A 15,612-nucleotide genomic window follows, 5' to 3' on the forward strand; every position below is an offset into this window, starting at 1 on the left:
CTGTTTGCTAATTGGTTGCAATGCAGGATTGAATGGGACCCCGTGAGAATTCTTTATCCCCACAATAGTTCAGTAAATCATCCTTTCTCATGCATACAACATATAATCATATTTATTCTGAAAAAATTAAAATGAACCTAGAACTGATTGGATCAAAATATCCCTTACCCTGGAGTTAGGAGGAGTGATATATATAGGATTATTTTCTCTATGTCTCAAATAACTATTATGTTTTTTTCTTTTCTTGTGCTGCGTCTGTTACAGGTTCAAGTCTCGGCTATAGTAATTTAATGAACCTCCTTTTATGTCCACATATAGGCCTTATCGAGTTCTCAGTTCTCACACGTGAGAGGGGTGTTATCCAAGGCGCAATTGTGTCGGCCAACCAACTAGGGCTAAAGAAAAGTTTAGTTAAAGTTATATGTTTTCCCGACGTTTTTATGACCTAAAGTTTGTTCTCTGAGCTTTATCACGCAATTTACAAGGTCCTCAAATTTTTCCCAACCACAAAATATATAAGTTCAGATTGCTTCTCCTAGATGGTACCATAAACCATCTTTTCTCATGCACACAGCATTCTGGGGTTTGATTAGCGGTTGAGTCTTTCAGATACACCTCGACCAACCACGTGAGGACATCCTCACATGCGAATCATTGTGCTAGCCAATCTCGTAGAAGGCGGGGGTCAGCCAATGAGTAGCAACACCGGCCACACGGCACGGATTAATACTAGCTACAAGTAGTCTAGCTTAACATGCAAACACGGAGAGACCCCAGGTTTTGCTCCACAAGTTACGGGCGGGCGGCCGCGTGAGCTTCAAAGGCGCTGGCCCTGGTTCATCAGACATCACCTACCTCTGCCCCTGCTTGCAGCATCGATCCTGCCTCCCTGGCCGCAGGTACGAACCTGGATGGAACCTGAAAGCCTCGATCGGGCTATATGCAGCACGCACCAACTCAAGTGGGCGCTGACGATGCCCATGGAAAAGGGGAACTGCATTGTTTAGGCATGTGCAGGAATATTCATTCAGTTTTGGAGACAAGTCCCCTGTGTTGGAGTGGTTCTGTCGGCACTTCCGATCAGTTGGACACATGGGAGAATAAAGGGGCGAAAATTACCCATAGAAGTGGACGCACAGATTGATTGCTACTAGAAGATGGAGATAGTACCATGAAAAGTAGAATATCTCATGCATGGGAGAGCCTGTCATGGAGGGGCATGATTCTTGGGCAGAAGTTTCCGATTTATCAATCTCCCTACAAATTGTTTCTGTGCTATACGATCTTATCATGGCGTCGTGACCCCTGAGAGCAACGCGAAACAGACACCTGGAATGAGTGAGGAACCGTTTCCATCGGTGTGGATCTGAACTGACATGCCATTGATCCACTCCTCGATCCATAGTATATGGTCCCGAATCAGTTGCGTACGTCCGTGTGTTTGATTGTCCAGTCAGTCCACACGAGTCGGTGGCCGGCCGTTCACAGAAGCGAACAACCGTCTGATTGTTTATCCAAACCCAAAAGATATATAAACGGATAACTGCCGCTTTTAATTCGGTAGAACATGACTGAACGATCGATCAGCAAAGAGAACTATACCAAGAAAACTTTGCACATAATAATGCATGCTTTCTGGGGACACCAATCACCTAAATTAAGCTAAGTAGACCAGCAGGTGCACACACGCCTATCCGAGTTAATCAATCGCTAACCGGAATTGATTAGCTTGAGAGACACGGATGTCCAACAGAACCAAGTAATCACCTATCTCATCATCGCCGTCATCATCAGGCAAAGAGACAGAACAAACCGCCGTGCCATCACCTTGCACCCCACCTCCCCTACACCCGTATCCCACCATATCCAACTTTCTCTAAGGACCAGCTAAATATTCCCCTACACCCAGCTCATGACATGAGCTGAAGCTCCTGCTGTTCTACTGCACTTGACACATTAGTACTTCTCCGTCTAATAATCGTCTTCCCATCAAAGAAAGAAAATCAAGAACGATCGATATGGGCTGCAACAGTTTTGCGGGAATAAATGTGCAAACTGTTGGCTACCTTTGACATGCATGGTGTACTGTCTAGCTAGTACACTACGATTAACTAGCTAGTGGGCAGACGTAGCTACGCTGTGGATCATGACTGCTGCGGCCGGATGGCGATCGGGCGGTGGCAGATGGCGCCCCCGTCGACGGCGTTTCGGCGGTCGGTTGCAGCGGCGGTGGAGTTGCTGCTGTTATTGTTGGAGACGCGCTCGCAGGAGGGGCACATGGTGAGGGTGGTGGGCGGGGACATGTGCATGTAGCGGTGCGGCGAGACGAGCTTGAGCGCACGGAGCTCCTGCACCTCCTTCTGCAGCCGCCGGTTCTCCTCGGTCAGCGTCTCGCAGCAGCGCTTCAGGAACTCGCAGTCCACCTCCGTCTGCTTCAGCTTCGTCCTGGATAAATAGAGATAAATTCAGAGATTCAGAAATTGACCCAACTGATGTTCATCCCAAGAATACTCCACTATACTATTGCATGTGCCAGTACGTACCTTGCGCGTCTGTTCTGGAACCACACCTCCACCTGCCGTGAACGCAGACCGAGCTGCTGCGCCAAGGCTGCCTTCTGCCTCTGCACGTAGCAAATTAACGCAGGGTTTAGAGACTAGAAAGACAGCAGCACGACTTGTGCATAAGAAGTTCATGAACATACATACTCGAGAACTAACGAGTCATAGGCTGGCTAATTACCGGGTTTAGAGTCGGGTGCTCCCGGAAGCTATCCTCGAGCACGGCGGACTGGTCCTTGGACAGCCGGAGCTTCTTCCGGGAACCATCTACACCGCAGCCGCCGTCCTCATCGTCGCTGCCGCCGCGCAGGCTGGAATCATCGGCGCCAGGGACCTCGCTCCGCTTTGCAGGGAGCAGCGGCATCTCCAGAAATCTCCTCTCTGATCAAGAGTCGCACGCATGGTATATATAGTATTAGCATCCCCGATTTCGCGAGCTAGCTGCCTTAATACTATCAAAGAATCGTAATACTTGAAGTAGCATTTACCTGGAGCGTGGAGCAGCATGGCGACATGGTGAGTGCGAGGAGCAAGCGATGAGCTGAGACTGAGGCTGAGCCCTAAGTCCTCGGCCCTCTCCATCATCCTCCTAGACTCCTACTCTCTCTTCTCTCACACAAGCTCTATGTGAGCGGTCGTGCGTGTGTGTTTGTTGTTAAGTTCGCAGCTGGAGTTGGAACTTGCAAGTGATAAAGAAGTGGGGGAGAGTGAGGGTTTTAAAGGGTCGGGGAGGAATGTTGGATCTCTCGCACAGTTCCTGGGACAGCAATGATTAACTTGTGGGGCGGGCTCCTTAATTGGTGCAATCATAACTTCCCCACCTCCTGCAGCTTAAAAGGCTTAAAATTGCTAGGTTAGCTAACTTCAGCTATTCTCCACTCATACTAGGATTTCTTTTAGAGGGAAAAAGGTGCCCATTTTAGCTTTGACAAATGTTTTGTAATCTGTTCCACCGAATGAAGTGGAGTATATATCTAGCAAACAAACGACTTTTGACTTATGGTCCGTTAGCAAGTATATGTACGTGCGCAAAATAATAAGTGTGTATGATTAGCTCCATTCGATTGTTGGACCAGTACTGTCATGTATAGCAAAACGAGAAAAAGGGGAAATGTTCCCATAGCACTCTTTTGTAGAGCAGTTGCATTTATGGGCCTCCTCTCGTAGCCAGGGAAAACAAGTTCCAATTTCGAAAGTTCACTCACAATTTTCCTCGAAAACATGGATATTTTGAGAAATGTGAGGATTCTTATTGGAAAAGTCAGCCGATTCAAATTATAACTTACAGAAATTATGAATTTCAGACACTTAATTAGCACCTCCATCAATGTAGTAGAAGTTCCAAGTTCAAGATTTGTTTACCTCATATGACTTATGTCTATTCACCAAAAAAGGCTAATTTGCCAGAGTTTGAAGGAAATTTCCCTAAAATTGCTTCCCCTGCTCATTTCGCTGAATAGATATTTTGTTTTATTGTTCTAGCACTCCGATGCACTACATACACCACTTTTAATCATACCATGATTAACCCCTCACTAATAGATCCTGCATTGCTTCGTCACACATTCTCACCTCTCACCAACCGAGCCAGAACTCCTTGCTTTCAATCTGAATTGACTCACTGAGAGCATGAATTCATCTTCCGGCTATAGACCCCACCTTCTATGACTTTGGTGGTGTTTTTGATTACACTTATTTTAGGATTTTGGACTTAGGTGCCTTTGGCTTATACCATAATGGAACATTATCCAGCTACAAAAGTACCTAGGTGCTCTTGGCTTATACGATCATGCAACAATATCCAGTGAAAATCTAAAAGAACCAATTTAGATGCTTTTTTTGTGTGCTTATAAGCCAAATTCCTAATGGCTGGAAATAAGCATAATAATATAGCCAATTTGAGTGTTTGTATGTTGTACCCGACCACCATGTTACCACTCTCCACTAACAAACATGATTTCGATTACATAACTAACGGTTTCTACTGAAATAATATTTATTTAGGACAATGCTACAACATTAAGTTTACTTACTAGCATGTAATATTTGGGCCTCAAACGGACCCCTTTTATGTTGACAACGTGAAATATAGTTCCAAGGAGATTTTTTTGCTCGATGACTTCATGGACATGATTGAAGGAGATATATAGGACCGTTCCATTGTCCAAGTCCAAGGTTGTAACACATTGTTGAGGACAAACAAGGACACAAACAATTTTAGAAATGAAATGAAATGTAGAGGCATCAAGAGAGTGAATTGAACTGTGTGTCCTAGGGCATGAAGATAAAATACAGTGGAGGATTAAGATGTGAAGAAACTGCTAGTAGGGTGGAAAAAAATCAAGTTTGATGATTGTGTGACATTATGTTTACTAAGTGTGCATCAATACTTTATCGCATAAATTTTGGTCTACCAATGTTATCAACCCCTTAAATGATGATAAGAATATAGGGTTGTCCTCCCAAGATTAGAAATCATATAGTATTTTGCGCCATGTTTACCTCTATTGAGGTGTGGGGCAACACCAAATGTAGGTAGATAAAGAGAGAGTGTGGAAGATAAAAACATAAATCAAGAGGAGGAAATGAATGAGGATGAGAAGGAAGAACAAAAAGGAAGAGTAGAACCCTCCACCTTCACTAGCCAAAGATGATGGTACTTCTAAAAACTCTTTTGTCATATATAATAATCCATGCTATTGTGATGAATGTAATAATGCTCCTTTTGATATGCCTAATAGTAATATTAACAACGACAATGGGGAGTATTAGTTAGATATGTAGTAAGATAATGATCTGGATCATGTTTTTCTTGATAATTCTCCATGTACAACAATTGTTACAAATTCGTGTGAGGATAAAGATAACGATAACATACTTGTTGGCCATAATGAAACCCTCATTCATAAGAGTCCTATATTATTCTCAAACTTTTGGAGCTTCACCATTGAGAAGAAATATGTACTTTCTACAAAATACATGTTTGTTGAAGTTATATTTAGTTCCAAACCATTGTTGCAACCATGGAGAAAAGATTAAAATGAATTCTAGCAACTACTTTGAAAGAGGAAAACACACTCATGAATGTCACGATAATTTTAGTAATTCTCTCTATATTCCCAAATGTAGAAATTTGCTCCCCTCTAGTGAATATATTGTTTAATTTGCTTCAAGATTTTATAACGATTATGAAAGAGGAGGTGATAATTACCCAGTTTATATTCAAATAACTTACATGTTGCATGGGCATGCCACTGATATGCATTGATCTACCTATATTTTCTGTAATTTATTCATATATAACATGCATCAACGAAAGTACAGACTGACAATGGAATATCATCTGCCAACCCAAAGACTAAGGTGACCTTGATGTTGAGGTTATAGATATTAAAAATAAATATTTTCTCAGAAAGTGGTTGTACAAACTTTTAAAAGAGGAGGGTGACTGGCAGGAGTTGCTGCAGAATAAAAACCGCGAGCAGAAAACATTGTCACAAGTGATGGTTAAACCAACTTAATTATGAAAAGATCTAATGGAAATCAAAGATGACTTCTTTTCTACAAGATGCATTAGCGCAGGAACGGCCAAAGGACTCAGTTTTGGGTAGATACTTGGTTGGGTGATGCGTCCTTGGCCAAACAATACCAATCACTACATAATATTGTGCGACAAAACACATTTTAGTTGGCAATGTTTTCGCATGAGCTCATGTAAATGTCTAATTTTGAAGATATTTAGATGAAAATAAATGGGAAACCTGGTTACTATTGGTGTCAATCTTAACTTAACAACCAAAGAAGATTCTTATTGATTCTATCAACCTCGTGGACTTTCTCAATGAAATCTATATACGCTGGTATGGTGAATGGTCACACGGTTTTTCTGAGTACTCTGGAAAATAAAAGTACCTTTAAGGAATAATGGTCACACTAGTATTATGAATGGTCACACGGATTTTCTGAGGAAATACACCGTAAAATAAAAGTACCTATAATGATTACTATCTTTATGTGGTTCCTTTATATAGAAGTTGGCTACACCCGTAGCGATGCTTAAGTCTATCAGGATTTTACTAACGGTTGATGCGTACTTCGATTATGAGATATATCAGATGGATGTCAAAACAGCGTTCCTTAATGGAAACATTGATGAAGAGTTGTATATGGTACAACCAGAAGGTTTTTTGGATCCTAAGAATGCCGGCAAAGTATGCAAGCTTCAGCGTTCAGTCTATGGACTGAAGCAAGCATCTCGGGGCTGGAATCTTTGCTTTATTGAGGTGATCAAAGAACTTGGATTTGTCCAAAATTTGGAAGAGTCCCGCATTTAGAAGAAAGTGAGTGGGAGCTAAGTTGCAATTCTAGTACTATATGTGGATGACATATTATTGATTGGGAATAATGTGAATCTTCTAAAGAGTGTAAAAGATTATTTAAATAGCAAATTTTCTATGAAGGACTTGGGTGCTGCTGCTTAAATATTAGGCATTAAAATCTATAGAGATAGATCGAGATGCTTAATAGCATTAAGTTGTAGTGCATTCCTAGAAAAGATTTGAAGAGGTTCAGAATGGATCGAGCCAAGAAGGGGTTCTTACCTGTGATAAAAGGTAAACCACTAAGTGTAACTCAGGGTCAAGCAACGGCTAAAAATATGGAAAAAGATATAGAAATGGTGTCTAACATCCCCTATGCTTCCGAAAATAGCAACAACAATTAGTTTAACTAATTGATTCTAGTGTAATCTTTGAAAGGGTCACTTGACAGCCATTAAGAATATCCTAAAATCTCGTAAGAGAACTAAATATATGTTTCTTGTCTATGGAGGATGTGAAGAGGAGCTTGACGTAAAAGTTTACACTAATGCAACCTTTGACACTAATCCGGACGACTCGAAATCTCAGTCGAGATATGTGTTTATGGTGAAACAGAGGCGCGGTGAGCTGGAGGAGCATCAAGCAAACTACGGCTGCTCAGTCTACAATGTAATCGGAGTATATAGCTGCTTTAGAGCCGGGAATGAAGGTTTGTTCCTGAGCATGCAAGACCCTATGATTCTCTACCGCGACAACACATGCGTGATGACATTGAGATTTCAAGTGCATAGTGTTGTGTCAGCAGAGTATTTTCTCCACAAGGGTGACTCGAGGGTTTAAATCGAACCCTCGGGGAATGGAGTAAAGAGGTATCCCTCGCTTTCTTCTTATAGCAATCCTAAAAAATAAAATGAAGTCTTGTGTCGCCAACTCCTCAACCATGTGGTTGTCAAGCACAAGGTTTCGTGTAAGTAAAAGTAAAATAAAGTAGTAACGATAGTAAAGTGTAATGTCCCAGGTTTAGAGACAATCGAGGGGTAGATTTTAGAAAGGGATGTGCATTGCATTGTAAATTACGGGGAAATTTCGCGCTTTTAAAACAAAACTGCATCGAAGGGGGACAGGTTTCTCTCTCGACATCCTACAGGGTTAGGGTTTCGAGAGTGCGATGAACTTGTTCCTACTTGTCTAAATTAGGGTTTTGAGAAGAGAGAAGTGGAATTGCAATGAAATCATAAGTTGCATGATTGAATTACAAGTTAAGTTGTTTGAATGAATTCAAACCAAATTTGAATTTGAATTTCAAATTCAAACATCGAATGATCATCACATAATTCAAATTTGAGATAATTTAACAAACAATTATCATTAAGCAAGAATATAAGTAATACAACAATTACATTAAGCTCATTAAGGAAAACTTGAGCTTTATTGATAATCACACACATATTACATTGTGATTACAATATCCTGAATAGATAAAGGAATTTACAACATATTACAAGAATTGATGAAATAGTAATTGAAAAAGGAAAATTACAAGTTATTCAAATGACCTAAACTACATTGTGATCTTCATGAATTCCTTGATCAAAGGTGATCTTGAGTTCATCTTGAGCATCTTCTTGATCCCTGCACACACACACACAAAGCCAAACAAGGAATTAAGCCAAGTGACAAAGCCACTTGGCAGGTTAGAGGAAAACTGGAATAGAGAGGATATGATCAAGCTGCCGAGCTGATCTCTCCACAGCACAAGTCCCAAGCTGGACTTGCACACACACACAACCAGGCAGCACACAAGGCAGTGTGCATGTGTAACAACACACACCAGAGTGAGTCACCACAAGCTGCAGGTAGTGCTGTCGACCAACAGAGCAAAGCTTGGAGCATATAAAACTTGCCACAGTAAACCCTAGATCATTCCATCGACAGAACTGCACTGGTAAGCCACCAAGAACACCAAGAACACCAAGAACAGCTTGAACAGGAAGAACAGCTTTACTGTTCAACCTGCTCCATCACACCACTGAATTAAATCAAGCTTCACAAGCTCACCAGGAGGAGCAGAGCAATCAAATCAACCATAAGATCAACACAGAAGCAAACCCTCTACATCAACATCAAATTCTAGGAGCTGGAGTGAGGTATACCAAGCATCATGAACAAACCAGATGGTTTTGTTCATATATAAGCATATGCACCAATCACACACAAGCAAAAGGGTGTGATACCCAAGTTGTGTCATCATCTGGCTACTAAGCCATATGGTGCAAGCTAGAGCAGTAAGGCCACTGGTAAATCATCTAAAGGGAACAACAGCTATGACAATCAATGCATAACTGAAGAAATCCAGCAAGAGATGAGAGCACAAGCTAGCCTAGCTACACACTTAGCACCTACAGCTATTCAGGCCATCAGATATAGACAAATCCTTGTCTATTTGATTTCAACATCAAGGGCTACTGGCAATCCAATAAATGGATTACCCAGAAAGCATTTGGTGAGCCACAACAAGCCAACAAGAGGGGAGCTACCCTAGGGCAGCATATGATTACTGCCAGGGTCACCTCAACCCCTAAAACAGCCAAACCACCAAGCCAAGCACAAATATCATCACCAGATTGGGTTCAAAGTGGAGCTAGGGTTCCCAACCACTGTTGGCATCCCTCTAGCCCAAGCCAATCAATTGATATGATCATCATTGTATCACAGTTCACATCACTTATCCATCAAACAAAGCAAGGTAATACAGATAAATGAATTATACAAGTAACCAAGTCACCAGAACCATGCACATGATCCAGAGGATCACTGCAAGCATCAGCTGATGCTTGAGCAAGCACCAGCACTGATCTGTACCACACACATACACAGAGATAAGTAATAGCAAGGCACAGGCAACAAGTAAGCAATCCAATGACCAGCTGTTGATGATCACATGATCATCAAAGCTTGCTATAGCATGCCAGTGCATGCTAAAGCATCACTGAGCAGCAGAGCATGTACCAGATAATTAAATAGCCACACTTAATCAACCATTGCTTCCCAGATAAACAAATGGATGAACTGTAATTGTATCCAGAAGCACAGCATATACATGATGTACCACTGGATCAAGCTAGATATGGATAGCACACACATATAATTAAACCATCACCACAACCAGAGCCACTAAGCAATCAAATTGATTTAATTATAGCATGACAGTAGCCATTAAGCAGTCCCTGAGCATTACAAGATGCTCATGAGCAAGCCTATAGGAACACATATGAGCATCTGGCGAGCTTAGTAACAAGAACAGAGCCACAGAAGGGAAATTAAGCAAGAAATTGACAGCATAGCAGGACAGTACACAGCAGGAACCCAAGCTCTGGCATGGCCATGGCGACCATGGTCAAGGCCAGTGGGGTAGAGCCGCATGAACAAAGACAAAGAAGCATAAGCATCGAGCAGCAGCAGAGCGGCATACGCACACACGGCGAGCTAGGGCGCAGTAGCAAGAAGCAATAAAGACGGCAGGCCCTCCACGAGGAGGGAAGCCATGGCCAGAGCTCGTAGAAGAGGAGGAAGAACAAGCACAGGGGGTAAGAGAGAGGTGGCGCGTGTACCTGGAGCGAGCAGACGACTGGCGCAACCATGGCGGCCACGGCGGCGCGCGCCGAAAGCATGGTGGCACCTGGCCAGGCCAGACCAGGCTCCGTCTAGTGCCACAGCACCCCGCACCACGGCGGCGCCATCACACCAGAGGCGCCGATGAGCACCGCACCATCGAGCGGACGAAAACGATGGAGATCGGCGAAGGGGGCGGCAAGAACCACATCGACGCCGATGATCTGGTGCGCCGTCACGAGGCGGTGCAGATGCGCCCCATCTCACCACCGGAGGTGGCCGGAGATGGCCGGAACAAAGCGGCGACGGCGCAGGCGACCACCGCGTCGCGGGAGAGGTTAGGGTTTCGCGAGAGAGGAGAGGAGGAGCACGTCTGAGTCCGACCGAGCCGGTTGGGGCGGCTCGGGTGTGACTCAACCCGTTGGGCCACCTGACAGGTGGGGCCCAAGGGTATTTTAGGCATTTCACAATTCATAAAAATGCAGAAACTTTGAAATTAAATAAGAAATGCTTAGAAGCTCTAAAAAAATAATTAAAAATATGAAAATGGATCAGCATAAAATTCTCTATTTAAATAAAATACCAAACAGAATTTTTGAAGACAATTAAGAGTAAGTCTTATTTTGATGATTTAAATAATAATTTAAATCACTCATATAATTTTCAATAATGAAAATAAGTCCATTAATGCAATTGGACTTCAAAAACACCTTGACAATATTTCAAGGTTGTATTTACCCTAAATCAAGTATCTCCAAGTTGTTCTTAGTATTAACCTCTTACATAAAATAACAACGACATCGGAAGGGGGGAACAAACCCTAAAACTGGAATCATGCATAATTGCTTCTTTAACCATTGCCCTTATCGGACAATGATGCTATTTTTCAGAGGCAGAGGACAAGGGTCAGTCCACACCTTCCAACTGCATAACTTTGCAGTGTTCAGGCAAGTTCATCACTTGCTCATGTCATTTGAGTATTTCTATCAAATTACTTGCAAAGTACTATGGTTATCACTATTGCATCAAAACCAAAACCACTACTTTCATAACTATGAATATGACTATGTGGTGGGCAATGGAACCATGGATTGTGTTGATATGGTGGAGGTTCCATTGCAAGGGTTTATATCCATCTAGGATTAAACAACAAATGTCGCCAGTGATTCTTGTGCCGTAATACCCGTGTTAACCATAAGATGCTGAATGGGACGGACTAGTCAATCGTATTTCCACCTCTTGTACATCAACGGATGCGCTTACGTAGCAGGGGCTTGTATCTGGCGGAACAACCGGAGGGTGGGGATCCCACTCTAATTCCCCACGGTAAAGCATTGCTTGCCGTAGCAGTTGTGTCTTGTGGAACAACCGGAGGGTGGGGATCCCACTCTAATTTCCCACGGTAATGCGGTCTATGATGGGTTGCAGCTACCGGCGTAGGAGTGTATGGTAGAGCCCAGCACTATCATCGTGGTCGAGGTCCACCCTGAAATCTACGGGAATAATGGGACCGGCGTGGACCCAGGGTCGGGGCATGCAACAAAGGGTGGGTGTGCGAGGTAGCGGAGGAATATGATTGACTATGACCTTATACCGGGCCTCACACCAAAGGAAGTGTGGACGGGAAAGCTGCCCGGTTGGCACCAAGGTTAAGATCTCTTATGGGTAAAGCAACACACCTCTGCAGAGTGTAAAGAACTGTGACCTGTCACTCCCTGTTCCGGGATAAGGAACTGCGAACGCGGCCGGAAAGGAGCTCCATGAAGTTCTAGTAAACCGGTGAAGGCTGACGGACATAGCTCTTTGGAATAAAAACAACCTCTTGAAGAAATGTTTATCAAAACTTGCATTGGTATTATACTTTCTGGTCTAATATCGTAGCTAGTACATTAAACACCTCTTATCTATAATGAACTTGTTGAGTATGCTCGTACTCATCCCAATCTTAAATCCCTTGCTTAGATTGTCTGAATCGTATGGAGGAGGACTACGACAACAATGAAGGAGCCGAGATCATCGGCTATGAAGAACTAGACCTCTCTGGAGGTATCGAAGGCGTAGACTACCTCATCGTCTACGGAACCGGGGAGGCTTCCGGAGGAGATTAAGCCTAGAAACATCCAGTAGTAGTAGTAGCCGAGCAGCCCGAACTCTTAGTATTTAGCTGCTCGAGAAGATAAATGTATAACTTAATGAGACATCTATATTGTAAGCTAAGTTGGGTTCGCCTCGAACCCAGGAGTATTCCTCTTAGGACCCAAGAGGAGCTCCAAGACGATATGTGTATGATATTTGTAATAATAAATGAATGAGTTATGGACCTGCTATGTTCTGTTGTACTACTCTGAGGGATGTAATATTTGGGGAATGGTACTTCGTGAATGTTATATCAACGACTGGCATACTACAACATGCAGTGGTATGCAGGGTCACCACAGTTGGTATCAGAGCAAAAGCTTTGACCTTAGGTTGGAACCTAGTAAATGGGACCAAACGTTAGGAGTCAAATAGGACTAATAAAGAATTCTCTAAAAACATGGTGTATATTCAATTGAGAATACAACCATCATATCTTTTAGTGCGATAATTCTTTATTATCTCTATTATGATGCACTATTACTAATCTTATAATCTTTCTATTTCTACAGCCAACATGGCAAGTTCACGCCCGGGACGAAACGTGAAAGTGATGGATTCCACACTAAGTGAATACGAAGGAGGACTTGCAGATATTCTACGGGCCATGTTACTTGAATTTGGGTGTGATCCCCAGATCCAAGTAAAGAAATACATGTACTACGATGGTACTGTATTGGCCAAGTGTAGGGTAGGACTGCGACTTCCCGAATCTTTGGGAATGAGCGTAGTAATGCCAGCAGGGGAAGCCAGAACTATCAACACAGCCTATCATATAGCCGTTATGAGAGCCATAACCGATATTCGGGAGCATAAGACGAAAGAGCTTATGGGTTCCGAATTCACCCACATTCCTCATATGCAGGAGGAAGAGGATCCCATGCTCAACCACTACAAATATGCAAAACGCAAACCAATAGCAGCTGCAAAATACATGGACAATAGCCGCAACTTGCTATCATTGCTCTTTCAACTGAATCATCATTTGATAGGAGCAATTGATACGATGCTAGAGGAGTTTACTGAACCCAAGGAGGAGATTAGGGGGAAAGAACCTATGGAGAATGTGGTGCACACACCAGTTTACTCAGCTGGTGATTACATTAGTATCGATCCTCTTGAGCGGGAAACTACACCCGTTACACCTGGGAACTATCTTGGTAGTTCCTATGGGGGATATGAGGGTGGAGAGGAATCCGGAAACAATTAGCGTTCCGAGACTCCTATCGAAAACTCCACGGGTTGGTGTTGGGGATCTGATACGGGAACTCATAGTACCTCAGTGTATTATGATGGGGAGATGAATGATGACGCCACAACCCAGAACCAGAGTCATCCCAGTAATGGAGGAGTTGATGGAGGGTATCCGACACAGGTTGAGTCGGATACAAATGTTGGAAACAACTATGGTGGAGCTACAGGGGAGTACACCCGATGGGTGGACTATGACGCACTGAACGATCAGTTTGTGAACACTGATTTCTCCCTAGGATCATCATCGGATTCTGACTATCAGCCGACGGGGAGACCTTATGTTCCAGGGTCTATCAGGAGGACGACACGTTTGACCGGATGGAAGCCTGGGATGTACCGGGAGTGAAGATCGACTAGAGTCCAACAAGGAAGGCGGGACTACAATACACAAGTACCACGTGTATTGTAGTGTGTAATATTTGTAGAAATTTGTACATATACTTTAATAAGTGAGTTTGCATACTCACATCGACTTGAGTATTGTAATAAGACCACTTAAGTATGTATATACATGGTATATGTTTTGTATGATTTGGATTTGCTTCTTGATTTCCATTGCATGACTAGTTCTGTGCACAAAGTTGAGCTCAGAAAACTTGCGCATGGAGTAATTATGAGTATCATCTTGTGTTGCAGAACTAGGGGGTTATGTCGGGAGCGTTAGGAGAGGAGACCGAAGCGCAGCGCATGGAGCACGAAGCAAAGCAAAAGGAAGAGGCTGATGAAGCAGCCAGAAATCAATTTCCACCACCACCACCACCCATGACGCAGCAGAATTTCGTCCAGTACATGCAGCTGGTGGAGGAAAGACAACGAGTAACGTTGGAGCAGCAGAACAAATTCTTTTAGGAGCTGCTGCAACAGAACCGGGTAGAGAGACCCGAGAATCCGGGAGTCACCCTAGCAGACTTCCAGAACACCAAGCCTATATCTTTCGCATAAGCGCCCGAGCCAATGGACGCGGAAGATTGGCTTATGGACACCGAGCGAAAGCTCAATACCGTTGGTTGCAATGACCAGGAGAAGGTCCGTTATGCTACACACTTATTGTGTGGACCCGCCGCATCATGGTGGGACAATATCGTAGCCGTTTATCCGGCTGGAAAAGTATTCACCTGGGAGGAGTTCGCGAGGAAGTTCAGGGAATCCAATGTGCCTGAAAGCATTGTGGAATTGAAGCGTCGAGAATTTGAAAGTCTCGAGCAGAAGGACACGGCAATCCTGACTTATGTCAGGGAATTCTCAAAGCTGTCTCGGTATGCTGTTGAAGAAGTCAACACCGAGGACAAGAAAAAGAAGAGGTTTTTGAGGGGGTTAAGTCCCCAGTTCAAGGTACAGCTCCGTATGATGAGAGCGACAGAATTCCAAGAGTTGGTGGATGCAGCCATCACTCTTGAGGATGACTTTAAACAGCTGCAAGAGGAGAAGAGGAAGAAGGCCAAGTTTGAGCCTAAGAGGTTTGTTAGTAACAAGCCCAATACCAGCTTGAGTTTCAAGCCAAGATTCAACAACAACAACAACAACAACAACATCAACTACTACGGTAGTAGGAAGAACCAAGCATTCCAGACTGCAAATCAAATAGTTTGCAGAAGCTGTGGATTCACAGGGCATTTTGCCAAGGATTGCAAGAAGCCAAAGATCATATGCTTTGGTTGTCGCCAGGAGGGGCACATGCTGAAGGACTGCCCCAAGAGAAACACCGGAGGAGGTCAGTCTGGAGGAGGTGG

At 43.4% G+C, this 15,612-nt stretch overlaps 1 protein-coding gene across 1 annotated transcript; it reads right to left on the reverse strand.

The window, feature by feature from the left end:
• Nucleotides 1-1,530: 1,530 nt before the first annotated feature.
• LOC127335834 (homeobox-leucine zipper protein HOX17) lies at nucleotides 1,531-3,256 on the reverse strand. The gene is made up of 4 exons (XM_051362568.2): nucleotides 3,050-3,256; nucleotides 2,743-2,942; nucleotides 2,544-2,623; nucleotides 1,531-2,445 (listed from the first exon to the last, which is right to left on the reverse strand). Exons 1-4 carry the CDS (start codon nucleotides 3,144-3,146, stop codon nucleotides 2,145-2,147), a joined length of 678 nt encoding a protein of 225 aa, XP_051218528.1. The 5' UTR covers nucleotides 3,147-3,256; the 3' UTR covers nucleotides 1,531-2,144.
• Nucleotides 3,257-15,612: the final 12,356 nt, after the last annotated feature.

This window comes from Lolium perenne, chromosome 2, assembly GCF_019359855.2.
Source record: "Lolium perenne isolate Kyuss_39 chromosome 2, Kyuss_2.0, whole genome shotgun sequence".
NCBI classification, from domain to species: Eukaryota; Viridiplantae; Streptophyta; class Magnoliopsida; order Poales; family Poaceae; genus Lolium; species Lolium perenne.